Source organism: Lepidochelys olivacea, assembly GCF_965140295.1.
Source record: "Lepidochelys olivacea isolate rLepOli2 genome assembly, chromosome: 1".
Taxonomy (NCBI): Eukaryota; Metazoa; Chordata; order Testudines; family Cheloniidae; genus Lepidochelys; species Lepidochelys olivacea.
Genome location: NC_140411.1, coordinates 330,311,693 through 330,339,598, shown reverse-complemented (window position 1 = coordinate 330,339,598; position 27,906 = coordinate 330,311,693). Strand labels below are relative to the sequence as shown.

General features: G+C 40.6%; 1 protein-coding gene across 2 annotated transcripts in view; it reads right to left on the bottom strand.

The window, feature by feature from the left end:
• Positions 1-27,906, bottom strand: part of PTPN12 (protein tyrosine phosphatase non-receptor type 12) — a 149,635-nt gene that overhangs the window by 10,072 nt on the left and 111,657 nt on the right. The window contains exons 13-15 of one of the 2 annotated variants that reach the window (XM_084616660.1): positions 13,363-14,339; positions 5,814-5,891; positions 2,642-2,733 (exon numbers count right to left, since the gene is read on the bottom strand). In XM_084616660.1, the coding sequence (XP_084472786.1) occupies positions 2,642-2,733; positions 5,814-5,891; positions 13,363-14,339 (1,147 nt within the window). Of the gene's footprint in view, positions 1-2,641; positions 2,734-5,813; positions 5,892-7,898; positions 8,537-13,362; positions 14,340-27,906 lie in introns of those variants that run through there. The other variant, XM_084616661.1, reaches the window with a different exon arrangement.

Here is a 27,906-nt window from a genome sequence, read left to right as displayed (position 1 = left end):
CCACAGTAGATTTGCCCACTCCAAATTGATTCCCAACTGACCGGTAGCTGTCTGGCGTTGCAAGCTTCCACAGGGCTATCGCCACTCGCTTCTCAACTGTGAGGGCTGCTCTCATCTTGGTATTCATGCGCCTCAGGGCAGGGGAAAGCAAGTCACAAAGTTCCATGAAAGTGCCCTTATGCATGCGAAAGTTTCGCAGCCACTGGGAATCGTCCCAGACCTGCAACACTATGCGGTCCCACCAGTCTGTGCTTGTTTCCCGAGCCCAGAATCGGCGTTCCACAGCATGAACCTGCCCCATTAGCACCATGATGCATGCATTGGCAGGGCCCATGCTTTCAGAGAAATCTGTGTCCATGTCCTGATCACTCACGTGACCGCGCTGACGTCGCCTCCTCGCCCGGTATCGCTTTGCCAGGTTCTGGTGCTGCATATACTGCTGGATAATGCGTGTGGTGTTTAATGTGCTCCTAATTGCCAAAGTGAGCTGAGCGGCCTCCATGCTTGCCTTGGTATGGCGTCCGCACAGAAAAAAGGCGCGGAACGATTGTCTGCCGTTGCTCTGACGGAGGGAGGGGCGACTGACGACACGGCTTACAGGGTTGGCTTCAGGGAGCTAAAATCAACAAAGGGGGTGCCTGTACATCAAGGAGTATTTCAGGCAGGACTGCACGGAGGGTTCCAATAAGAAATGGTGCACCTAAGTTATCGTTCTTATTGGAACAAGGAGGTTAGCCTGGCCTCTGATTGATACATGGCTAGATTTACCTCGCTGCACCTTTTCTGTGAGTGACTGCAGTGTGATCTAGAGGAATGAGTCCCCTAGACAGGGGAGGAGGCAAATGAGTACAAAACAAATCTGGTCTATTTCTTGTTCTGACCCACTCCATCTATCTTTTACATCTTTGGCTGGCAGCAGACGGTGCAGAAGGACTGCATGCCATCCACATCTCATGGCTGCTCGGCAGAAGATGGTACAGTACGACTGCTAGCCATCTTCATCTCTTGCCTGCCTGGCAGAAGATGGTACAATACGACTGCTAGCAATCCTCATCTCTTGCCTGCCTGGCAGAAGATGGTACAGTACGACTGCTAGCAGTCCGTATCGCCTGCCCGCTCACCATAAGACGGTTCAATAGGACTGCAGGACTAAAGAGAATGACCTGGTCAAGTCACTCCAAATTTAGTCCCTGCGCCCATGTCTGCCCAGGCGCTCCCAGCCGACGTGGCCAGGAGCACCTCGGACACGACGAGGACGACTACCAGTCGTATTGCACCGTCTGCTGCCAGAAGGCAATGGGTTGCTGCTACTGTGCAGCAAAGCCGTACCGCGTCTGCCAGCACCCAGGAGACATAGGGTGACAGTTACCTGAGCGGGCTCCATGCTTGCAGTGGTATGGCGTCTGCACAGGTAACTCAGGAAAAAAGGCGCGAAATGATTGTCTGCCCTTGCTTTCACGGGGGGGAGGGAGGGAACGGGGGCCTGACGATATGTAGCCAGAACCACCCGCGACAACGTTTTAGCCCCATCAGGCATTGGGATCTCAACCCAGAATTCCAATGGGCAGCAGAGACTGCGGGAACTGTGGGATAGCTACCCACAGTGCAACACTCCGGAAGTCGACTCTAGCCTCGGTACTGTGGAAGCGCTCCGCCGAGTTAATGCACTTAATGCATTTTCTGTGGGGACACACACACTCAAATATATAAAACCGATTTCTAAAAAACCGACTTCTATAAATTCGACCTAATTTCGTAGTGTAGACATAGCCTAAGTGCCTAAATCACTAAGTCACTTTTGAAAATGGGAGTTAGGTGTTCTTGGAAATTTTACCCATAGTCTACCCTGAAAGACAAACAACTGGAAAATAAGTAGGTTTGTCATCAGATTTCACTTAGCATATCTGAGGCATTAAAAAGTGATTTTTATTTTAACTGTTTTTGTTAACCAATTTTTTTAACTAAAATCACTTGGATGGCAAAATGCTCCCAACCCACATTTCTCAATCATGTAAGACCTCCTCTAACTGTAAAACCTTCATATTCTTTGTACTTTTAAGAAAAACACCTTTTGGAAAAGTTCTCCTCAAGCTCCTTATACATCAAAGGATAGTCATAATCCTAATTTACACTGTAATAAATTTTTTCATTGCAGGTCACCTTTAAAATGTCTACAGTTTTGTATGGGGCAAGGATTGGAGAAATGTAGTTAGTTGCAATGGAAAGGAAAGAGGGATTGTTCGTAGCACTGCAACTGCAGGCGGCAAAGGAGAGTAGTTTGAGTGTAGGTAGCATTTAACTCATTTCATAGAACGTTCAATTTCTGATCTTAATTTTCACTTCTGTCTGTAAAGCTAGAAGAGCTCTGTGCTACCACTTCATCTGAAGTATTGGTGACAAAAAAATGCAGAATGTTAACACTCAACATTCAGAACAGTGTAGAAAAGCAGCTCAGGTTTAAATGCAAAAATTAAATTGGTATAGGTCACCAGTTAAAGCAAAAGTCAGTTAACTTGGTCAGTTGAAGTTTATCAACACTTATAACTAACATTTAAAAAAAATTCTTTTACCATTTGGTTGTATATTCAAAAGGTTAGTTCTAGAAGCTAAAAATTAGCATGGACTTATCACTGATACTTACTGTAGATTCTGTTTGTTTAGGAAGATTCTGATCATGCAGTATACTCCTTTCAGCAGATTGTGAAAACATAAAAGTCTTGGTCAAAGGTGCACCTAATAAAAATGAAATCTTAAAATCAAAATATATTTCAGAAATTTATACACTGATCTCCTGAGTTTCAATACCATACCAAGGACCGTCCTAACAAAACTTTAGAGAGAAGTTACATCAACCACCTTTTCTAAAAGGTCTTTAAAACAAAGAGTATTCACAATATTTCTAATCAACATTTTGTTCAAGACACTTAATGAAGAACTTCCAAGATTACAAATTGCCACCAATCAAAATGCAAAATCACAAAATTCCCTTTTTTGCTTAAAGTTGGATAGAATTTCCTACAATCAGGGAATTCCAGTTGGTAGGCAACTGGGTCAGTTTTTAGGTGAAATTTAAAACAAATGCAATACACCAACTGCGAAAAATTTTATACCTTGAATATATACAATATGTAAAACTTGGAAATGCATGGATATCAGATTCCACTAAATTCTATTTTGACATCTCAGGCTACAATGCAACATTATATGCAAAATAAATATTTTTAGAGGGAGATTAATAGATATTTATAAAGTCATAATTACAGATGGTACAAAGCCAAGGATTATAGACCCCAAAAATTCAGAGCTAAGGTTAGATCTGAAATATCAAAACATTTCAAGCTAAGGAAATGCACAAATAACCATAATTCTTCCCTGTAGTGACACCATACCAAAATAGGATTCAGATTATGGCATTTTAGCATTTTTTGTCTGAATTAGATGTTTAAAGACAGAATTTTCTTCTCACGTCACTACAGGGCAGAAATAAGATTGTTTAGGTGCTGTACATTTTTATACCTTAAGGTGCCTTGATTTCTTTCAGGTTTAACCTTCAGTCTGAATTTCCTGGGTTTGTAACACTTTTGAGAGAATTACAGCATCCCTGATTATTATTAAAAAAACTTTAGTACTCAACCTTAATTCCATTTTAAACAATTGTTGTCTGCAAATTTCCTTTAAAAATGTTTCATGCATGGACACTACACAAATTCCAACAATGTTACAGTGTGATCATTTTAATGATTTGAAGATATGAAGCAAAACGCCCTTTGTTTGTTTTAAATGTTAACTTTTATGACTAGATTCACCAGTATGCTCTGGCTATTTTACCCCACTCTGTAGAAGTGCCAAGCAGTAAGAATGTACACACACCTTCTCCTTTATTAAGTTTTTCCTGTCCTCCAAACTCTCCTGTGTACAAACATGCTACCTAGTTCCCCCAACTGCCTGGATCCAGCATATTTCCCTGTGCACCCCATTTTCTCCTCCCTTTCTGCTCTTTCTTGAATAGATCTGGTTCAACAGGTAGCTTTTGTGGAGACATATTTAGGATTAATGGTAATTTTTTGCTATTATTTTTCATAAAATTTTCCAGAGTTTAGTGCATTAAATCTTCAGAGAAACTGAAGAATTTGCCCTCATTCAAAATGGGCTTCATATCCCATTGTTCTCAATGAGAGATGCCAAGTTGCACTCAAAATGGTGGCCTCCTATGCTGCCAGGAGGTAGAAGAGAACACTCAGACATACTGAACAACAGGGGAGAGAGATGCTCCTCTCAAAATGGTCACCAAGTGAGGGCAATTCTGGTTTCAGTCTTTGTCATGTCTCATTGTTCTCCATCATTTTGAAAGAGGGCTGTTTGTTGTGGATTTTCTGTAGAACATTATTTACTATCTGCTGAATGAGAAACTTTTAGTTACAAAAAGTAATTGGGGAAATCTTTTTTTTTTCCTCCTAATTCTTTAAAAGTATCCTCTGGACAAGATTTCAGTAAGATTGAACTATGTGAGACGTGTGAAGGGTCTGCATTATTCCATTACAGAGATCATTCAGGGCAAAAAAAATTGTTTGAATAGGGTGCTAACTTGCTTAAGGAGCCCATTTTAACTAATTTTGACTCAGACAAAACTGATTTATATATTCTCAGAAAATAAATACTACGCTCCAGAAGTAAGTGCTCTAAAAGGAGTGTGGAAAATCCAGTTCATCCTTAACTATGGATTCACAAATGGCACTGTCACAACGCAGGTAATTTCTATACAAAATTCTCTAGAGCATTACCAATCTGCCCCAGACCTGATTTACATGAATTCCTTTTATTTATTTACTAATTAAAGCCACTGCTAGTTTTATGAGTGAAGTATTCGGATACAGACCCAGTGACTGATTTATTAGAGTTGGAAGTGTTGTCTGTTTCAATATGGGCTTTATGTCACAGTAGCACTGTGCTTACTAAATGTAACAATATTGGACTAGACTGCTGTTTCTGCAGGATACAACTGAGTAGGGCAACAGGAAGCTGTTTACAGCTCCCTTATTCTCTGCACAGCCCTAGATGTTGCTTAGAGCAGCCTAATGCTATTCTACCATAGGGACTGTTGCCAGCTGATCTGAAGGACCATCTATCAGCTACGGAGAGAGGAATATAGCATACACCAGCCACACTCCCTCCCCAACCCCTACACTGGGGGTTACAAGGACATTGAGGAAGCAGACAAGCAAATATTTAGCGGAGAGGGGGAAATACAGCCAGACTTCCATCCCTTCGCAGGCTGGAAAATCTGCTCCATTCTCTTCAAACTATCCTTAATATAGTGTTATAAGCTTTTAGTATACTGTATTTTAAGAACATATCCTTTTTTCAGGAAATGTTGACAGGCCATAAACTCAGTTTTTATCAGCACTCCCACCAGCTGTATCCAGGCGCATGTGCAAGTCGTAAGACATTACTACATTAATGTATTACTATGCTAAATGGCTGTAGGTAGAGAGAGCATACTGATCAAGTTTGCAGATGACAAAGCTGGGAGAGGGGGTGCCCATACTTTGGAGGGTAGAGCTAAAATTCAGTGGGATCTTGATAAATTGGAAAACTGGGCTATTGACAACAAAATGAAATTCATCAAAAACAAATGTACGGTGCTACACTAAGGGATTAAAAAAATGCACAGAGTGGGGGGAAAACTGGATTGGTACTTTCTTATTCTTTAAAACAAACAAAAAGCAGCAGTACCCAGAACTACTATACTAGACTCATTTTATTCAGGATTATTTTATTCCCCAAACCTGTAAAACGTAACAGAAGAGACTCACTCTGTTCACTTGCTAATACAAATGATTCTGGTGTTCTTTCTGGTAGTGGGGGAGAGGAGTCTTCACTCACATCAGCATCTAAATCGAATGTATTATTGTAATTAGACAAACTAAGAATGATGTAGCTTTGTTTAAACAAACAGAATTTCTAACAACACTTAATAGGTCAATTTTTACAAGTCTACAGTATAAGGCATTGTATAAAGAAAAGTTTAAGAACAAATACAGATGCAAAAACAGGTTTATACATCAAATGAAACCATTTCCTATATCATTCTCCTACTTTAGTGTGCAACTCCTTGGGGAAAGGGCAGTGTCTTTGTATTGTTCAGTGATTAGCTCACTGACTGTTCAACAAATCAAATATCAAATGAAAAACTACTTTCTGTTCAGATGCCTAGGGTCCTTCAGTTTGTGCGGGGCGGGGGCGGAGAAGTATAACCTTAGTGGTGTTTGAGAAGTTTTTAGTAATAAGCTCAAAACAGTAAGACAAAAAGAAAAAACTTAGTGTGCACGTTTAAGGCAACGAAGCAAAAACAATGTTTTGCACTACCTACTCTGAATTTAAAGAGAATTAGGAAGCCTCTGTACTGGAGAGCTCTACTATTGCTTCTTGAACCTTGATGGTTGCACCAGTGCCAACAGCAGTAGTGCAGTGTATCCACAGCAGCCATTTTGTTTTACTTACAGTTCTGCCCTGTGATAAATGAAGGGAGCGGGGTAGCTCCCTTTTATGGACACCCAGACAGCCAGTTAGCTACAAAATCCCTGTTAGTCGCTGTTCTCTACTTGCTTTACCTGTAAAGGGTTAAAAAAGCCCATAGGTAAAAGGAAGGGAGTGAGCACCTGACCAAAAGAGCCAATGGGAGGGCTAGAACTTTTTAAAATTGGGGAAAAAACTTTCCCTGTCTGCTGTTCTCCAGAGAGGAGAGACAGAACAGCAATGCTGTAAGAAGCTTTAAACCAGGTATGAAAAATCAAGTCATACTTAGGAATTACTTATCTGAACCCCAGATATGTAAGTAGATCAGGGAATGTCTAGAAAAACGCAATTATGTTTCTCTTATTTTTTTATGGCTCGTGGATTCCCCAAATGCTTTTGTTTTGCTTGTAACCATTAAGCGGGACCTCAAGAAAAACCATTCTTGCTGCTTAATTATTATATTTGCTCTTTTTAAAATCTAGCAATAGCATAAGTTCCCAGATGTATTTTCTTTCTTTTTGTTTTTAATAAAATTTACCTTTAAGAACAGGATTGGGTTTTTGTGTCCTAAGAGGTTTGTGCATATTGTTTAATTAGCTGGTGGCAACAGTGGATTTCCTTTGTTTTCTCTCTCAGCTCTTCCCCGGAGGCAGGTGAAAGGGCTTGAGGGTACGCACAGGGAGGAATTCCCAAGTGCATCTTCCTGGGTCCAAAGGGTTGGGGGTTTTTTTGCACTTGGGTGGTGGCAGCATCTACCCCTCCAAGGTCAGAGAGAAGCTGTAACCTGGGGAGTTTAATACAAGCCTGAAGTGGCCAGTATTAATTTTTAGAATCCTTGTGGGCCCCCCAACTTCTGCACTCGAAGTGCCAGAATGTGGAATCAGGCTTGACATGCCCCATGTCAGACAGCACACGTATTTTCACACAGCACACTAATCAACCTTTGAAGGCACACTGCCTTTCGAGTTTTTAGCCCACAATTTCAGGCTTCCTGAAACAATGGCTTGCTAGACATTTGGAAAATGTTTCTGCAAGCCCATGAAAATTATGAGAGAATGGGGGGGGTCAAAATCCCCCAACTCCTTTAGAAACTTAACCATTCATATCCACAGCCTGTTTGCAAAACGGAAACAAAACTGAAGCCAAGACAATTTTCTGCTGGAGGTAAGAGAAGACTACTATTTGTTATTAAATATTATTTTCTTTGCTGGTGGTGGGTTTAACTTTATGTAATAGCTTTTGCTGATCCTCCATTTTGTAAATGTATATGATTTTGATTAAGGATATTATAGAAAATGAAGTAGTCTGGTGTCCAGTGAGATTTAATGATACTATGAAGGATAAATTATTCCGCTTAATGAAATTTTAACAGATATACCGAAAACCATCTTTATTTAACACAACACATACAGGTCAGCTGAAGTAATCAATGCAAAACACATAATAAAACAGTTTGTAAATAGACACTGTAGGGACAGGAATTGCATCTTCTGTGGATCCTCATGGTCTTTTTCCCTAATCCTGATGAGGGGCAGAGTTGCATGGGAATGCCCAGGAAGAAGCAGGTAAGAATGGCCAGTCCAACATGTAGTGCTCCTGTCTAATGGCACTGTACTGAAGAGCTGGAACATAATGCACATGTGCAGGGAGTCAGAGAGGAACAATCTGCAATTTGCCTCTTGCTCTGCATTTATTTCCCGTGAAGAGCTCCCTGTGGTACTCTTTTCCCAGTAGGCTCATTTCCCTGTCACAATAGATGTATTCCATCATGGCTTCTCTGTCCTCTTCCCTGAATGTACACAAAAAAGGTGGACTGTCCTCAAACTTCTGTTTCTTGTCCTCCACCTCAAATTCTATTACTGTGTATTTTCACACCCCTATGATGGTCACCATTTCATCTCTTGCTCTGCCTTAGCATAGAGATAGGTCAAGCATCTGCTCCTTCTGGGGCTGCCTGTTCACTATCTTGGTGTAACTAACATTTCCAAATTGTGGCCTTGATGCAGTTGTGGTTTCTAAACTGAGAAATAAGGAGAGAGTCAACAGGCATATTAATGTATTGACCATCCTTGAAGTACCAAGGAATGTCATAAAAGTAGCATTCATTTCCCTTTTAAATTCAAACTCTAAAGATAATCTGTAAAAGATTTATTTTAGAAAACTGAATATGAGCCCTTTTGCTTCATTACGATTTAGAAAACGTTTGGGTTCTTATTTTTACTCACTTGTTGCCTTTGAAATATCAGGAATACGAATTCATGTTTTTCCCAGTTTTGCTGGAAGACTTACCGGATATTTCCAGAGAACATATAGTCAGCTCTCACACCTTAACAGAAAGTTAGGGCATGTTTAATTTTTAACAAAGGCTTCCTTTTTCCAAAATGTTAGTAACAGAACAAAAAGTGTCTACAAATACCTTCCTCTTTCCATTGTTAAGCTTTCGCTCTAAGCTCGTGACATTACTTTCAGAGGAGTAAACTCACAGCAACGTATCTTGTTTAGAGGACCTTTCATCTCCCAAGTCCTCATTTAAAGCTTGCTCATCTGCTTGTATCCAGAAAGGGACACTCTGCAAAGAGATCTTCAGCACCCAGAATGGTTTTGGATAAGCCTTTATCCACATCAGTTCTGAATTTGACCACATATGTCCTTTCCACCTTTCCTGGTCCCTCAACAGCACATTGCCAGCTTTTTTGATGCTGTCCAAAATGAACTCAGACTAAAAGAAACTCAGATGATGATGTGCTGAGAATATCATCAATGTGTCATAAATAGGTGTCTTCCACTCTGCTGTGGAGCAACTGTCAATGTTACAGGCCTTGTTGCACTGGACCTTCAGACCCTCTATCTTCTCCCAGAATTAATGATACTTTGCTTGGCAAGACATTTGGAACCCAGCTGCAAAACATGGTATTATGAATCGGTTCAGCTGGGAGTAATCTGCTGGTTGCTCCAAGTTCTCAAACACCGGGACACTTCCAAACCAGCTGGCAGCACATTTATATGATGGTTTCTTCTGACATACTACAAAAGTGGCCTGGTAACTCAAGAGATTGTGAAAACACATGTACTAACATCCCAAGCATGTGCAATCCAATTTGAACGGGTGAAAGGCTTCTAGCAAATTTGACCCTTGTACAATACAGAAGCACCTAAACAACAATTGGTGCGCTGTAATGCACACGAATTGCACTGTTGCAGCTGTTATGCCAGTACTGTTCTCTACCCTGGTGATGCAATGGTGGAGATGAACAGATGTCATAATTAACTCAAATGGCATCCACAAAGTCCATGAGCACTGGTGCACTGTTGGAAGCCTGGCATGTGGACTTGCTGGCATGCCTGTAACAGTAGTTAGCATGCCAAAATTTTCTAGTATAGACAAGAAAAGTTCACACACACGTGTACGGTCTCTTCTTTAGGACTTTTAACTACTTATTAGCACTTTCATCTCAAAGTACTTTACAACCAAGTGTCACAAATAGCCTTCGTGCGGTTATGTCACCGGGTGGCTAGCCTCTTAAATGAAGTGGGTCCAGCTTCTCTGGAGACTAAGACGTGCACCCAGTTGGGAGCCGAATGAGGGGGCAGGTGGCACCTGACTGGGAGTATGATTAGAGAGAAAACCAGACAAGAGAGCTTGAATAGGACTGGGGAGGGACTCTACGAAATGAAAAACTGCATGATAGCTCCTTAGACTCTAGGCCCAGGAAGGGCAGGAATAAACTATTTAGCTATGAAGAACAGCAAATCCCCATCAGAAAGAAGGGAAGCCCAGGGCAGAAAAAACTGTACCTGGATGTGAGGAGCAGCAGAAAGACTTCAGGAAGCGGTACGCTTGGGAAGGGAAGAAACTGGGACAAACTGCAAGCAGCAGCATAAAGCCTTAACAGGAAGGTGCAAAGTTTGAAGAACCTGGTGTAACAGGCTGAGACTGAGAAAAATAAAACCCCAATGAAAGCTGTTTCAAACATAAGTGTCTGCATGGTAATCTTTAAGAGACAACATGGTGCATAGTCCTAGTGTGACACTGTAGATGATGACTCCTGATCACCTATACATGGTTCTGTTTAAGGGAAAGAAACCCATCAGCTTAGGGGTGGTGCTCCACTGAGGCCTGCTCCATTTGAATCATTTGTCAGAAAGGACAAACTGCTACTGCAGCACTGAAAATCTTAGTCATACAATCAAAGCATAAAGCCTAAACAGCCCATCAAGGGTATTAAGCACAATTTATAATCCTCATTTTAAGACCAGCCCTTGAATGTTTTTGCACCAGCATATTCTCTAATACAACACAACTGGTTACCAGGAAGAACTGCATTTGACCATTAAACATGGTTCAATCAGCATAATACAAGGGAGACAGGTGAACCCACAACGACCAGGCGGCACATATATGACAAACTAGAATCTACCACAATTTAAAACTTTAAAGGGGAGAGTCCTCTGCCTAAAATGTTTTATCAAGTCTTCTAGAAACCACAGTTCAGACTTCATTTTTAAGTTCTCTCTCCCTCTCACACACACTTCTGATGCAGCAATTCCATTGATCAAGCCTCTCGGTGCTATGTTCTTTTCAGTCTTTCATCACCTTTATACCACACCTTGCATTGCCATCTTTTTTACATCTCACTTTTATGTCCTCACAGTATCCATGCCAGGAGAACATGGCTAACATGTTCAGACATGAGGAGATAGACTTGAACATTATCATAACTTGGGACTGACAATAGCAAAATAGACATAGCAACAGCCCTGGGTGAGAACACCAAAAGCCCAAGTAGAAATACATTGAAAACAAACAGTTTAATATGAATTTACCTGTTTTTTACTAGTCTCAAGACAGACCATTTTGGCAGATATGCTAAATAGGGGACGGAAGCAAAGGGTATTTGCTTTTTGGTACGTGTCTTATGATTTTAAAAAACCTTAAAATAGGAATTAGCTACTTTTAACCCTTAGTCTATGTGCAAGCTATGCTTGTAGAAAGAATTTAATCCTGAAGCACCTGTAAAGATAGCGTTCTTTTAGATTTGTCAAAAGATAGTATGCTTTTAAATATAGGTCATTTCTGACAGAAGCACAGCCTAGGAAAAAATATAAAAACTTCCAAAACGCTTCTCTGAAGCGGCAGCAAAGGGATCACCTTTTGTTTAAGAAAGTTGACTTCAACATCTCATATCACTGAACACCTTCCCCTCATTTTGGGCCATTCAAGATGGTGGCACGCACAAAAATCAGTAAACTGCTTCCTTATAATTATCTTAATTTTAAAAAGGCGTCAACTATATTCAAGAACTTTGTCAAGCATGGTTTACTTGATGCCACAAATCTGAATGATTTAGTCAATATGTGATGGTTCATAAAAATATAAGAATGGCCACTCTGGGTCAGATCAATAGTTCATCTAACTCAGTATCCTGCATTCTAACAGTGGCTGGTGCAGATGTGTCAGAGGGAACGAACAGAACAGGGCAATTATTGAGTGAGCCACCCTTGTCATTAATTCTCAGCTTCCGGCAGTCAGAGGTCTAGGCACACCCAGAGCATGGGGCCATATCTCTAACTATCTTGGCTAATAGCTATTCATTGACCTATCCTCCGTGAACTTTTCTAATTCTTTTTTTTAACCCAGTTATGCTTTTGGTCTTCACAGCACCTACTGGCAAGAGTTTCATAGGTTGACTGTGTGTTGTGTGAGAAAGTACTTCCTTTGTTTTAAACCTGCTGCCTATTAATTTCATTGTGTTATGTGAAGGGGTAAATAACACTTCCTTTTTCACTTTCTTCACACCATTCATGATTTTATAAACCATATTACATCACCACTTAGTCCTTTCTTTTCGAAAGTGAACAGTCCTGTCTTTTTAATCTCTCCTCATATGGAAGCTGTTCCATACTCCTAATCGTTTTTGTTGCCCGTCTCTGTACTTCTTCTCAGTGTGTGGGGTTTGTTTTGTTTTTTTGTTTTTTTAAGATAAGGGAACCAGAACTGCACGCAGTACTCAAGTTGTGGCTGTACCATTGATTTATATAGTGGCATAATGATTTTCGGTCTTATCTATCCTTCCCTAATGATTCCTAACATTGTTAGCTTTTTGACTGTCACTGCACATTAGTGTTTGATGTCACCTGCTCAATTATGTTTAACATCTCTCTTTTGAATGGAACTAGGGTGTAAGCCTACCTTCCTCACCCCGTTCTGGTGCAGCGAACTGCAAAAACCACAGAGCCCAACAGTAGTATTAGAAATGCATCTTCTATTCACAGCGTAACACGTTTCTCAAAGAGCGATAAAGCAAAGATAACTGTTTTACTTTAACCAGTGGTGACCATCAGACAGTGGTGACTGGACAGATAAATTACTCAGAAGGGAGTATTGCTGCTATGTGGTTTTTTTTTTTTTTTTTTTTTTACTGTGAATGTAGTTATCCAAACTAATTGGATATCCAACATTTAACAGACTGTGATATTTGTTAAGTACACAAAAAATTTACACTAATATTTCCAAGTATCCAAAGTGGTGGAATGAAGGGGCAACCTAACTTCAGATGAGAAGAATGAAACTGTTGAAAAGGTAGAAACAGGCTATTCATGGAGTAAATGTTTCTCAATACAGCACTCAAGGCAGTTTATCAAGGTTTGTAGTAACAATACAACAGGGTTAACTCACAGGAGATTGGGAAACTAAATTAGATTGTTGCAGAAGCAGCCATACTGTCAATTTAAAGTTTAAGATTTGTAATTAAATATTTCTTTGAAATACGGTCTTAAATTATGAAATATTTTCCCACTCTACAGATTAAAAGTGACAAATACAGCTGAAATACATAAAACACCTACCTTTTTCCTCTTCAGAATGTCTTATGCTTGGAACATCTTGTCTAGCAATGGACATTGATAATACTTTTCTAGAAGAAATGTTTTCAGTACTAGTTGAAGCAGAAACTGTGGCACTTGCGGTTGAAATATTAGACATACTTTTGGTCATGGCTCCATCAACGTTCTTCTCATCTGTGTCAGAATCATCGGAATGAAGAGGATTAGTGAAACAGAGGGGTGCTCTAACTAAAAGTGTACTGCCCCGATGATCAACTGTTTCACTGGAAGAGCATTCCACTTGAGATGTGGGGTTTGGTACCAGAGAGGCAGTTTTAATACTATGACTTAAGACATCTGAGGACATAGCCTCAGATGCAGATGTAGGCAGTGCATTTTCAGGCCCATGTAGTGACCACATGGCATGCTCCTTCTCTTTGAGAAGCAGACGGTCTGGTCTTGGTGGAGCATCAGAATCCTTCTGGCTCTGCAGCCCTTCCAGTGAAGCTACTACGGCTTTGTTAGATTGTGGCACACTGTATTCCATACTAGAGTTTTGAAAAGAGTCTACAAGTGAATCCCCTGAACTATGATCCAGTGGCTTAGAGTTCTTATGCATTACACAAGATGAAACAGACTTCATTTTAATTGCATGTCCTCGGTTCAAAAGAGTATTCCCATCAAAGCTTCGTGGTCCCTCCTGAAGAGGTACCTTCTTAATTTCAAAACTTAAGTTGCGCTCCAGCTTTTTCTCCACACGTTCATTGGGTTCATTTTTCCCTGAATGTTCTGTTGATTTATTATAGTTTTCATTGAGGTCTGTTGAATGGTCTGATGAAACCATGTGCAAAACTGGCTTTGGATGGTATCTATCATTGTCCTGCCACACAGTAGTGACTGTCGGATAAGCTGAAGGAGGAGATGGTGTTAAGATGGGTGGTACTGGGTGAGGCTCTGGAGGCTGCAAGATTTCTTCCTTAACATCTCCTTCTACAAGACAACTGCAAAAAAGTAATTATGTAAATTCTCTGTACTTCAGCATTATCACATCTGATATTATAGCTCAAAAAAATTCTGAAACATCCAACATACATTAATCTTAAACCATGGGTAACACTTCTACTGCTTGCCAAAAATGGTTGTATAATATGGCTGACAGAGCAGATATGAACCAAGCACAACAGTATAAATGGCAAGGGAATAGTTGATAAGTCTTCCAAAATATAACTTGAAAAAGATGCTTGATAATGCCACAAATACTAACTTTTAAGGCCAGATCTTACAAACCTTAACCCCATAAAATAGCTTCAAAGCAGATTTTCCCTCACTTTCCTCCCCACAGCTGACTCTACAGAGCATTTGTAGAATGGTCAGACCTTCTTAAGAACATAAGAACAGCCACACTGGGTCAGACCAAAGGACCATCTAGCCCAGTATCCTGTCTTCAGACAGTGGCCAATGCCAGGTGCCCCAGAGGGAATGAACAGAACAGGTAATCATCAAGTGATCCATTCCCAGCTTCTGGCAAACTGAGGCTACGGGACACCATACCCGCCCATCCTGGCTAATAGCCATTGTGACGATACTCCCTGAAAGACTTTCTGGGGAAAAAAACGCAATTGGATTCATAGGAGCATAAAGCGCCCTGTAAAAACCACTGCTTTTAATGAAGCTAGGAAAAAATCCCTATATTTAAACAAAAATAGAAATATTTCAAAAGATATCTTAGATACAGACTCTTTTTGGTACTCAATCACTCTCAACTTCTAGCTCAGTTTGTTGCCCTCATCCTCCCCAAATAAAAGTCTATTTGACATTTAGAGACATTTTAAACAAAACACATTTTCTCCATAGATTTAATGGCAGTATTGTGAATATAGATTCAGTTTTTCTTACTCTGAACATTAGTTTATACACTAACATGTCGATGGCATAGCTTCAGTGAGTTACACACAGTATATAAAACAGATTCATCTACTGGAGTATCTGATTTGTTGACAAGAAATTTCATTACCACCTTTTTTGGGAGAGAAAAGCAACAGGGGTAAGGTCAAAGACACCTCTGAAAATTTGTTTTAGTGAAATTAGTAGATTTTGGATTTTGACAGGAGTTTACAATTTATACTATTTCTATTAAGTGTTGGTAGAAAGTTTGTAGTTTTTGAGAAAGGGAGAAATATTTTAGGTAGGAGTGTGTAAGATATACAAAATAGGTATCTAATAAAATTTACTGTAAGGTGACACTGAAGTAACAGGTCTTCTTGATGTTAAAATAATTAAAATGACTTAAGATTTATTTAAGAAGTCTACACACAGGAATCACTTGTTATATAGAGGTAGGTTTTTTACAGAGCCATTAAAATTGGGGGGTCTTTTCCACTATGAGAATAAAAAGCATACTATCTACTGGGGTGTGAAATTAATGCAAGCAGGGGAAAAGAATTAGAGTAAAACATTTTTATGAAGATTTTTGATGCAGAAGCAATTAAATATAATCTGGTGTCATGTATGCTAGAGACTTTGATACTTGGGTATGCGATATCAGTGGATGAACTTTGGAGAGTAATTTTTCAATAACCACATTTCCACAAGAGGATTTGAATACATTTACTGAAAGTGAATCAATTTCCCCTACAGTAAAATTAAGAAAAATGCATTAAGACACTTTCATTCAGCAGATGGCATTATTATTACAAGGGAAAAATGTGTCAAGCACAGGATTATATGCAAGAACAATTATGTGGTTTATACAATTAATTGCCCTTGTGATGTCATACCTACATGAAAGGGGAAAAAAAGGAAGAAAAAAAAGGAGTGAGAAATTTTACCCAGAAGAGTGAACTCAAACCTTGGGTTAGGCTTTTAAAGAGTACGGGACATCCGTTTTCCAGGCTTCATGCCCAAGTTCCATAAGATATGAATAAATTTTGATGCAAGAAAAAAATTGGAATTTTGACAGACTTTGAATACTGTTTTTCTGCATAAGCGAATCCAAATAATGGAATTTCAATGTTTTTTGGCCTAACAGCTGATTCTAACGTTTGGGTTCACTATACAGGAATTTTACTCATGATATCTAGTAATATCCCTTCTAGCTTGTTAAAAATGGCTTGACAAAAAATCTCTTGCAGCCATCTTATTGTAATTAAGAGAAGAGTGGTTAACTGGAGCCATTCTTTAGAAAAATTTGGTTCAATTCTCACAGAGCGTAAACCAGAGATGTGCTGAGCACCTGCAACATCCATTGATTCTGAAAAGTGGACGATCAACACCTCTCAGGAACAGGTTCCTATTGTCTTCTTAAGTAATATGTCATTGCTTTAAGATGTTATAGTTTGTCAAACAGGAGTAACAGAGCTATGTGAATTCAAATATTGGGTATGTAATATATTTGAATATTTGTTTGTTCACATCCTCAGGAAGACTTTGGCTAAAATGTCAATGTGATGTGATGTGCCTGTCACTTTTACAGGAAGGCTGCACCACTCTTGAAGATTATGTAAATGAATTTCTGAAACATTCAGCAAGCCATTAAAGAACAAGATTTTAAAACTAGACTCTAATATGCTATTTCGTGTTCTGGAGAACATCTACTTGTCCCTGGATTTATAGATAAAGTTTATCTAAAAACAGTGAAATACTATTTCAGATTACTGACACCTTTCAAAAACAAAACAGAGGTGAGACTGACCCAAAAGAGCACAAGAAAAACTCCTTATGACTTAGATCTGCTGCTTCCAGCAGAGTAGGAGAGATGTTTCCAGGATACTAAAAACTGCTTAGTTATCTTCATAGCTTGTATAAAGGTGAAGAATAGTTTATGTAGCGACATAAGTATTTTTTTTTCCTATGAAATCTGTCACAGTAAGCCCTGGGGAGAAAAGCTTTCAGATCTTAATCACCTTATTACTCCTCATAGCATTTAAATGAACTTCAATATAAAGATGTACTATATTTTCATAATCATTACACAGCTTTCATTATAAAATCTGAATATGCTCTGATTTGGAAGTTAACAGTTTGTTACTTTTTAAAAATAATTTTAACTCAAGCTAATTTATTGTATAGTGCCCTAAAGTATACTGGATGTTTCAGAAAAGGAAGATAATCTACGCCCCCAATAAAGTTTACAATCTAAAAATGTATAAACACAATAAGTGAGATGACAAATAATAGGAAGAGGCTGGGTAATGCAAATATGGAAAAGCATTTCTATAAGTGCACCCATCCTCCAACCATGCACCAAAGGATTAATAAAATAGACAATTTAAATTTTAAATCACTCTGTGCTTAGTGGAAAAGTGCAACTGTATTAAAATAGGGCAAAATGTAGTTCAGATTTAAATGAGGACTGGCTAGCGTCCAAATGAAAAACCCTCAATCCATGGTTACTCTGTTTAACACACTGTGGAGTTTTATCATCAAATAAAAGAGTGATGTCAAGGTCATGGAATGCAGCTGCTATGATCAACCAAAAATAGATACTGAGCTCTGCATTCTTCTGGATAATTAAAAGAGGAACATTAAACCCTATGTAAGTGGGTTGAGGCTAGACACCATATTATTCTACTTTATTTAAGCATCAGATCTTATTCAGCCATAAGGGAGAAACACTACAATTTGCTTAACTTGTCAGAAACTGAATTATAGGTTAAAACATATACCCATGCCTCAGGAATCGTCAAAAATAGCCCACTGGTGATTTTCTAGTAAAAAAAATAGTTAAATGAAAAATGTTTTTAAAATCACCATTAACAAATTATTAGCAGCCAACCGATTCTTGAACTGTTTTTAATTTTAGCCTAACTGAATATATGTTAAAAGGTTCTTCAGAGTTTGAAATGTGGCAGAGGAATTGCTTGCCATTACGGCATGCAGCTTCATTCACAGTAAGTGGCAATTTGACTTGTATCATCATCAACATTCTAATCTCCTCTCCCAAATAAAGAACTATTGTGTTTTCTATAGAAACAGAAACTAAATCAGGATGATGTGGAAACACTGTCATGTTTCTTTTACCACCAATTTCCTTTTCTCACGCCTTCTATTTTCCCATTTCTCGTTCAGCATTGCCTTTACCTTTGTACGTTTGTGAAATATTTCAGTTGTAATTAGTTTAATCATTTAAATGTTGGGTCTAAAGGATACTATCAGTTTGAAAAAAGTTACCATTTTTCATCCTACTGAACACCAATTCCCATTATCCTTTTCCTTTACAGGTGTCTTACTTATTCTCTAGCAAACAAAGCTACCAAGTAATTAGGTAAGAGAGCTTCAAGGACTTGGCTCACTGAAAGATACCTGTGTAATTTAAACATCTCCTTCAGATCCTAAAGAACCAGCACATCACTGCTGGAGCTGAAGTAATTGAGTTCTACTGTACCGAAATAAGTCTAAATTGCAAGTTAATCAAAGCTCTGGCTTTGCAGCTAACAGTAGGAATAAAATTAATTCTCCTCAGTCTAAAGTACTTAGATAAAAAAATCAGTGTGGCTATTGTATCAACAGGCACGAATACTGTAATACTGGAGTCTGAGATTTACTAAGGCAGGTATACGATACAACCGCATTTGCTCCAACCCCTCAGACAGAGACAAACACCTACAAGATCTCTGTCAAGCTTTCTTACAACTACAATACCCACCTGCTGAAGTAAAGAAACAGATTGATAGAGCCAGAAGAGTTCCCAGAAGTTACCTACTACAGGACAGGCCTAACAAAGAAAATAACAGAACGCCACTAGCCGTCACCTTCAGCCCCCAACTAAAACCCCTCCAACGCATTATTAAGGATCTACAACCTATCCTAAAGGATGACCCAACACTCTCACAAATCTTGGGAGACAGGCCAGTCCTTGCCTACAGACAGCCCCGCAACCTGAAGCAAATACTCACCAACAACCACATAGCACACAACAGAACCACTAACCCAGGAACTTATCCTTGCAACAAAGCCCGTTGCCAATTGTGCCCACATATCTATTCAGGGGACACCATCACAGGGCCTAATAACATCAGCCACACTATCAGAGGCTCGTATACCTGCACATCCACCAATGTGATATATGCCATCATGTGCCACCAATGCCCCTCTGCCATGTACATTGGTCAAACTGGACAGTCTCTACGTAAAAGAATAAATGGACACAAATCAGATGTCAAGAATTATAACATTCATAAACCAGTCAGAGAACACTTCAATCTCTCTGGTCATGCAATCACAGACATGAAGGTCGCTATCTTAAAACAAAAAAACTTCAAATCCAGACTCCAGCGAGAAACTGCTGAATTGGAATTCATTTGCAAATTGGATACTATTAATTTAGGCTTAAATAGAGACTGGGAGTGGCTAAGTCATTATGCAAGGTAGCCTATTTCCTCTTGTTTTTTCCTCCCCCCCCCCGATGTTCTGGTTTAACTTGGATTTAAACTTGGAAAGCGGTCAGTTTGGATGAGCTATTACCAGCAGGAGAGTGAGTTTGTGTGTGTATGGGGGTGGGGGGGATGTGAGAAAACCTGGATTTGTGCTGGAAATGGCCCACCTTAATTATGCACATTGTAGGGAGAATGGTCACTTTGGATGAGCTATTACCAGCAGGATAGTGAGTCTGTGTGTGTGGTTTTTGGGAGGGGGGTGAGAGAACCTGGATTTGTGCAGGAAATGGCCCAACTTTATTATCATGCACATTGTGTAAAGAGTTGTCACTTTGGATGGGCTATCACCAGCAGGAGAGTGAATTTGTGTGGGGGGGTGGAGGGTGAGAAAACCTGGATTTGTGCTGGAAATGGCCCACCTGATGATCACTTTAGATAAGCTATTACCAGCAGGACAGTGGGGTGGGAGGTGGTTTTTTTTCATATTCTCTGTGCATAAATAAAGTCTGCTGCAGTTTCCACGGCATGCATCCGATGAAGTGAGCTGTAGCTCACGAAAGCTCATGCTCAAATAAATTGGTTAGTCTCTAAGGTGCCACAAGTACTCCTTTTCTTTTTGCGAATACAGACTAACACGGCTGTTACTCTGAAAACTAGTTAAAGAACCTCCCGACTCAACGGCTCCCAGAATTAACTATACGGTGCTGTTATCAGATGAAATTGGGACAGCATGAAATGTTTTTACTCACAAGTTAGTGGCAGCACTCAAAATTTTTTCTTAATTTTTTAACATTTTGCCAATATCAAGTTCAAACACAATCTACCTAAAGATGATTATGTTCAATAAGGAATCACTATTTGCTCATATTATAGAAACATTTTAAATGTTTTGTACTGTGTTATAACTTGTTATAATTCCAAAACCATTAAGGAATGTTACTGGAAGATTCTATTGGGAAGTAAAACAAGACAAAAAGTGTACTTAAGACATCCTTTTCATGTGATTAAAAATGAAAAACATCAAGAAACAAGAATCTACTAGAATTCTATGAGGGGGTCAACAAACGTGGACAAGGGGGATCCAATGGATATAGCGTATTTAGATTTTCAAAAAGACTTTGACAAGGTCCCTCACCAAAGGCTCTTAAGCAAAGTAAGCTATCATGTGATAAGAGAGAAGGTTCTCTCATGGATTGGTAACTGGTTAAAAGATAGGAAGCAAAGGGTAGGAATAAACGGTCAGTTTTCTGAATGAAGAGAGGTAAATAGTGGTGTCCCCCAGGAGTCTGTACTGGGACCAGTCCTATTTGACATATTCATAAATGATCTGAAAAAAGGAGTAATCAGTGAGGTGGCAAAATTTGCAGATGACACAAAACTACTCGAGATAGTTAAGTCCCAGGCAGACTGCATAGAGCTACAAAAGGCTCTCAAAACTGGGCGAGTGGGCAACAAAATGGCAGAAGAAATACAAATGTTGATAAATGCACAGTAATGCACGTTGGAAAACATAATCCCAACTATACATATAAAACGATGGGGGTCTAAATTAGCGGTTACCCCCCAAGAAAGATCTTGGAGTCATTGTGGATAGTTCTCTGAAAACATCCACTTAGTGTACAGCAGCAGTCAAAAAAGCGAACAGAACGTTGGGAATCATTAAGAAAGGGATAGATAATAAGACAGAAAATATATTGCCTCTATATAAATCCATGGTACACCCACCTCTTGAATACTGTGTGCAGATGTGGTTGCCCCATCTCAAAAAAGATACATTGGACTTGAAAAAGGTTCAGAAAAGGGCAACAAAAATGATTAGGGGTTTGGAACAGCTGCCGTATGAGGAGAGATGAAGATGGGACTTTTCAGCTTGGAAAAGAGACAACTAAGGGGGACTATGATAGAGTCTATAAAATCATGACTGGTGGGGAGAAAGTAAATAAGGAAGTGTTATTTACTCCTTCTTATAACACAAGAACTAGGGGCCACCAAATGAAATTAATAGGCAGCAGGTTTAAAACAAATAAAAGGAAGTATTTCTTCATACAATGCACAGTCAACCTGTGGAACTCCTTGCCAGAGGATGTTGTGAAGGGCAAGACTATAACAGGGTTCAAAAAAGAACTAGATAAATTCATGGAGGATAGGTCCATTAATGGCTATTAGCCAGGATGGGCAGGGATGATGTCCCTAGCCTCTGTTTGCCAGAAGCTGGGAATGGATCATTTGATTACCTGTTCTGTTCATTCCCTCTGGGGCACCTGGCATTGGCCACTATCATAAGATCGGATACTGGGTTAGATGGGATACGGCTGGTTGGACTTGGGTCTGCGTACTACAGTGTGGACACCAGAGCCCCAGCTTAGGTCAAAAAAATTTTAAGCTAGGGTTGGCAATCATGGATTCTCAAACCCAGGGTCCCCTGACATAAGTCCTGCTAACCCTGGGCTTACCTTGCAGTGTAGACATACCATTAGAAAGGAAGGTATCTTACAGATGTGCAGCTTTCCAGTTGATCTTTAATTTGCTGCTTGTGTATCTGCCTACAAATAAAGGTTTTCACAGGTTTCAAATGCTGACATAAGAATGGCCATACTAGGTCAGACCAAAAGGTCCATCTAACCCAGTATCCGATCTTACTACAGTGGCCAGTGCCAGGTGTTATAGTCTTGGCCTTCACAACATCCAGAACTTTTGCAGGGTCCAGAACTTTTGCTATATTTCTGAAGCTTTGGGAGCAGCTTGCCCTGGACCCTCCTGTATAAGATCATATGCATGAGGGTGGGCATGCAAGTCCAGAAGCAGATTGCTGTAACTGTTTAGAAGCTGGCTGTCCCAGACTGTTACAGGTCCATTGCCACCCATTTGGTGCTGGAAAGTCGACTATTGGTAAATGGTGGCAGAGATTTGAGACAAGCAGGTGTGTGGTTTAACCCAACATGACAGGCATATTACTTAAGGAATATTCTTAAGTAATCACTGGCTTTGAGAGAATGGCATGATGCCAGTAAACCAAGTGCCAGCTCTAGCCAAGGCCATAGGTGTTAACTGACAAACTCATAGATGGAAACCAAACCAGCTCACCTGTATGTTAGGTTTGTTCTGAATAGGTATTAATTTTATAAGAATATATTTAGACTATGAAATGCTTGTAAATTGCTGCATGCATTAATCTCACTTGTAATGTCTGTATTCCATGTTACAAGGTAAGATAGAAGTTTGTTTTATAAAATTGTAAAAATGCCTGCTTTGAACTTGTGAACAGAGACAGGAAGAGTGGTTCTCACCACCCATCAAGACAAACTATCAAGACATATATATATATATATATAAATCTCCTCACTGTATTTTCCACTGAATGCATCCGATGAAGTGAGCTGTAGCTCACGAAAGCTTATGCTCAAATAAATTGGTTAGTCTCTAAGGTGCCACAAGTACTCCTTTTCTTTTTGCGAATACAGACTAACACAGCTGCTACTCTGAAACCTATCAAGACTTGGTGGGCCCTCTAGGACAAAGAGCTTTCTTGATTGCCCCATCCACCCATGAAGAATTTATATGCAGGAGCACTCATCCCATTGGTTTGTACTCTGGTGAAAGGCCATATAAAAGGGGCTCACAAGAAGAAATAGTTCTCTTTGCTGTCTGAACTCTCACAGGGCCAGAGACACCAAACCAAAGCATAGATCCCCAGGGTCAACCTGGATCCACCCTGTAAAACATTCTGAACATAGAGATTACTACATTTCTGTCACCTTTAGAAACCATAGATGGTAACTCATTTGTGTATATATGTTTGCTTGCTTTAACCTGTAAATAACTAATTTATTTTTCCTAGGCCTGGTCTACACTGGGGGGGAGTGGGAATCAATCTAAGATATGCAACTTCAGCTACGAGAATAGTGTAGCTGAAGTAGATGCATCTTAGATTTAGAATCACTTTGCGTCCTCACAGCGCGGGATCAACTGCAGCCGCTCCCCCATCAACTCCACTTCCGCCTCTCGTCATGGTGGAGTTCTGGAGTAGACGGCAGAACAATCGGGGATCAGTTTATCACGTCTACACTAGACATGGCCTTAGTTAATAAACTTTTAGATCGTTTATTACAGGATTAGCTACAAGTGTTGTTTTTGGTGTAAGATCTAGGGTACGTGACTGGTCTCTTGGGACTAGAAACAACCTGAATATTTTGTGATTTTTGGTGACAAGACAGTCCCCTTGGGCTCTCCAGTCTGTCTGTGACTCCATGTAAGACTACTACAATGATCCAAGAGTTCATATTTGTTACTGGGCTGGTGAAATCAAATTACAGAACATACCACCAGTTTGGGGTATCTGCCCTGTTTTTGACTGTCTGTCCTGAGGTAGGCACTCAAAGTTATGAGCCACTCCAAACAGTGTGACAGAGGGTTTCCAAACTGCAATGGGGCCATTGCTGGGACTCATGCTCATTGTGTGCCCCTCTCAAGGAGCACATGAATTCATAAACCGCAAAGGGTCTTACTCCATAGTTACGAAGGACCTTGTGGAAAAAAGAGGCTGAATTATGAACCTCAATGTTGACTGCACTGGAAAAGTTCATACCACCAGGGTTTTCCCACCAACTGAGACAGGCTGGAACACTATTCCCACCACATGACTGTCATAAACAGGTACTCACTGTTATTCTCAGGGACCCAGCATGTCCCTTTTTGCTTTGTGAAACCATACCCTGATCTTAGAGGCCCTGGCAAAAAAAGGTTTAATTACAGTCTCAGCAGGTGCAGAGTGGTGATGGAATGTGCGTTTGGCCTATTGAAATCCTGCTGGCAATATTTACAGACCTGTCTGGATTTCAGTGTCACCAAAGCCACCATTATTGTGGCTTGCTGTGTTCTTCATAATCTTTGTGAAGCCAAAGGTGAGCTATTTTCCCAAATGGAAATATGACAGACACTCAGCCACAAAGTGCACCTAACACAGCTGCAGCTGGATACACCGGGGCAACAGAAATTAGGGATGCTTTGTGTTCCCACATTATGGACTGGCAAGGGCCAGTGGCAGAGGGAGAATAGTATGTTTATGAACGTGCTTGTTGGGGGTGGGGATCGGGTAAGCATTGATTACTTTTGTGGGAGGGGATTTGATCACCCTGTACTGTCCTTTTGAATGACATGACTGCTTATTATGAAATGCGGGGGCGGGAGGGGGGGAAATAGTGTAGATTGATGTTTATAGCTGTATTGAGACATGGGTTTTGCATGAACAGGAGTGGGGAACCTCTCTCTCGCTCATTTTCATCCAGCCTGCAGGCCACATACATTCAACTCACCCACCGGGAAGAGAGACTTGGGGCTTCCCCCGCCTTCGGTGGGGCGAGCCGACGCTCACGGGGGGGCTGGAGCCACGCGCACTGGCTTGCCCTGCTGTGTGTGGAAGCCCCAAACCTCAATGTCCCCCATGCAAGTGAGCTGAACGTATGCAGACCGCCACTGATTTTTTTTGATGGGTCAATGTCCCCTGACACAGAAAAGGTTCCCCACCTCTGGCATACGATCTCCCATGCGTTTATTTTTAGTATATATGTTGTGTTGCTGTGACAATAAAATTTCTTTACAAAATGAAAATCTTTATTTTCAGACATGTATTGGAAAAGTACAATATTAAACTGCTGCCTGGCAGGCCAGCTGCCTTTAGCACACCAAATCAGCAACACCAAAAGCTTTAAAAATAACCAAGAGCCAAGTGCATAAACAAGTGCAAATAGTTGAACTATATACAAGACACCCTCCATGTTTTCCACACACTTGCAGCCGGGACAGGGGTGTCCATGGGGGAGAGGTTCAATACTGAGGACCGCATGAGACACATTTGCCCTGTCCTGTCACTAATAGGGTCCCAGTGAATGGGCCACCCAGCCATGGAGTTGTCCAAGCTGGTCCTGGAATGCAGGCCAAGGTACCATGGAGGGGACAAAGGCCATGGTGCAGGTGCAGCAGGAGCCTGCACTTTGGCAGCCATTAGAGGTAGCAGCCACTCAAACAACTCTCTGTTGTGCTCTCTCTTCCTCCTCTAGCTGCCATTCTTGTTCCAGGATCCGTGAAGAGTGCCTGTTTCCATGCTGCTACCTTGTCCTCAAGCTGCAAAGCCAGCCCAAGCCTGTCCACTTGCCTCTCAGTATGTCTTTCTTCTTGCCGCAAGTCCCTTTGCCTTTGGTACTCACGCTACTTATTGGCCCAGTCCAGAACTTCAATCAAATTAGTCATACTTCCTCCTGGAACCATTTACGAAGGTACGACGAGTCAGGCTTCTGCAATGTGGGCAAGCTAAGGAGGTATTGCAACATGTAGAGTTTGAGAGGCCTGGAACAGGACAAGACACAGATCTTGAATATCACTATGCAGGAGCACCAAATAAAAGTCTTTTTCGAATTTCAAGGATAGAAAATGTTACTTTTTGATACTCAATGTCAATATATTGGCAGAGGACTTCTCCAGACCACAGAAGCTCCTTGGACACAGCCAGATTAAATCGCAGTGAGAAAAATTGCATGCCACCAAAGTATTCATACATATGGTGACTGAACACCAAATCCATAAATGGAGTGGGCTGGTGAACTATTGAGGTGGCCCTGAAAAATACCTTTCCTCAAAATGTGACTAACTATCTGGAGTTCCTGCTATGGGTTTGGGTCAGAATTCAAGGGGGAATCAATAGGATGCTGCATTAGCTTCCACATGGCTTCAGACCTCCTATGGCTTCCGATACAGTCTTTTAGGACTGCATGAAAAAAGACAGCTAGTCCCTCTCCCCCCTGGCAAATTTATGGACTGAATTCAATCTCCCCAGTCATATTTGGGACTGGTGGTTTCATCACCCATGGAATGTACAGACCACATTTAAAAGAAATGAACTACATATGAACCTCTTCCCCACCGTACAGTTCAGTCCTTTCAGGGAGCTTGTTACCAACTCAGAGTATTGAGTGACATACATACAGGGAAAGTAATATTAGTTTATTATTTTAACAAACTGGAATTTATTAGAAAAAATGTGCACCTTCCCAGTAAAAATTCTCTTTTTATAGGCTTGTTTTACTGTTTGTGTTTCCTGGTCTCTACTTTGAATTCCCTGTGGTGGGCGAGGGTGGCATCGCGATGTCACGGCACTGGCATGCAATCTGCCATTAATGGATACATGCTTCTATCTAGGGCTGATCTCTTTTGGTTCTTGGTTCTTATTGGTTTTAATTGGTTCTTACAGTAGAAATTGCTCCCACTGTTATATTAATAAACACAAAAATAGACCCAGAAACTTACTTGGCTCTGGGGTAGCTTCTCCCTCTTCTGTTTCGGCTGCCAGTTCTGCAGTGGAATGTTCCTCCAAGGGGGTGTAAAAAAAGCTCTTCTGAGTACATCCTCAAGATGTGCTGCAGCTGCTCCTGTGGCAAAGCTGCCTCCTAGGACCAGTTTCACCAATAGTGTTACTTCATTTGCCACCTGCTACTGGCTCCTATTTATTTCCATGCTGGCTTCTGGGACCAGCTGGACGCCATCCCAGCTTACCAGGTCATCATACACAGTTGATGACTCAGTGCACTCACCAGCACCCAGTCAGACTCCTCATAAAATGGGCATGATGGTGGTGAGCAGCCAGAGATGCATTTGTGGTCTCTGGTTTTCTGGTACTCTTGAGCTGCTTAATCCATTTTCTGCACTGATCGCCAGTCCGGTAAGTTTCCAGTGCCACCATCTTCTTTCCTAGTAGCTGGTATTCATGGTCACTCCTAGTACTCTTACTAAAACCCAGTTTTTCTGGCCCTGCACCAGAGATTAACCAAAATCTGGCTGTGCTCCTATGACCATGAAGTAGCACTCTTTGTAAAGGGACATCTGGTCAGTATCCATTGCAAACACTGAAGGTTTTCCTAGGGTGTGTTTGCAGCTTGGCAATCAGAAAAAAATGGAGGGGTTAAACACCAAACTGCTGCACTGGAACAAGGCGGGTGCTTCCATTTCCATGGAGTCAACTGCTCATTCTTGGGAGACAGAGGACAAAGGAAGTTGGCCGATAGCATTGTGGGATATTATTGGTGGACTCCAAGGACCAGAGTCCAGGAAAGGAGGGGTGCTGCAAAACATCCCTACACTATACTACAAAACAATAGGGCTTGAACCCTGGGTACCATCTTGACTTGGGTTCAGACCAACCCTC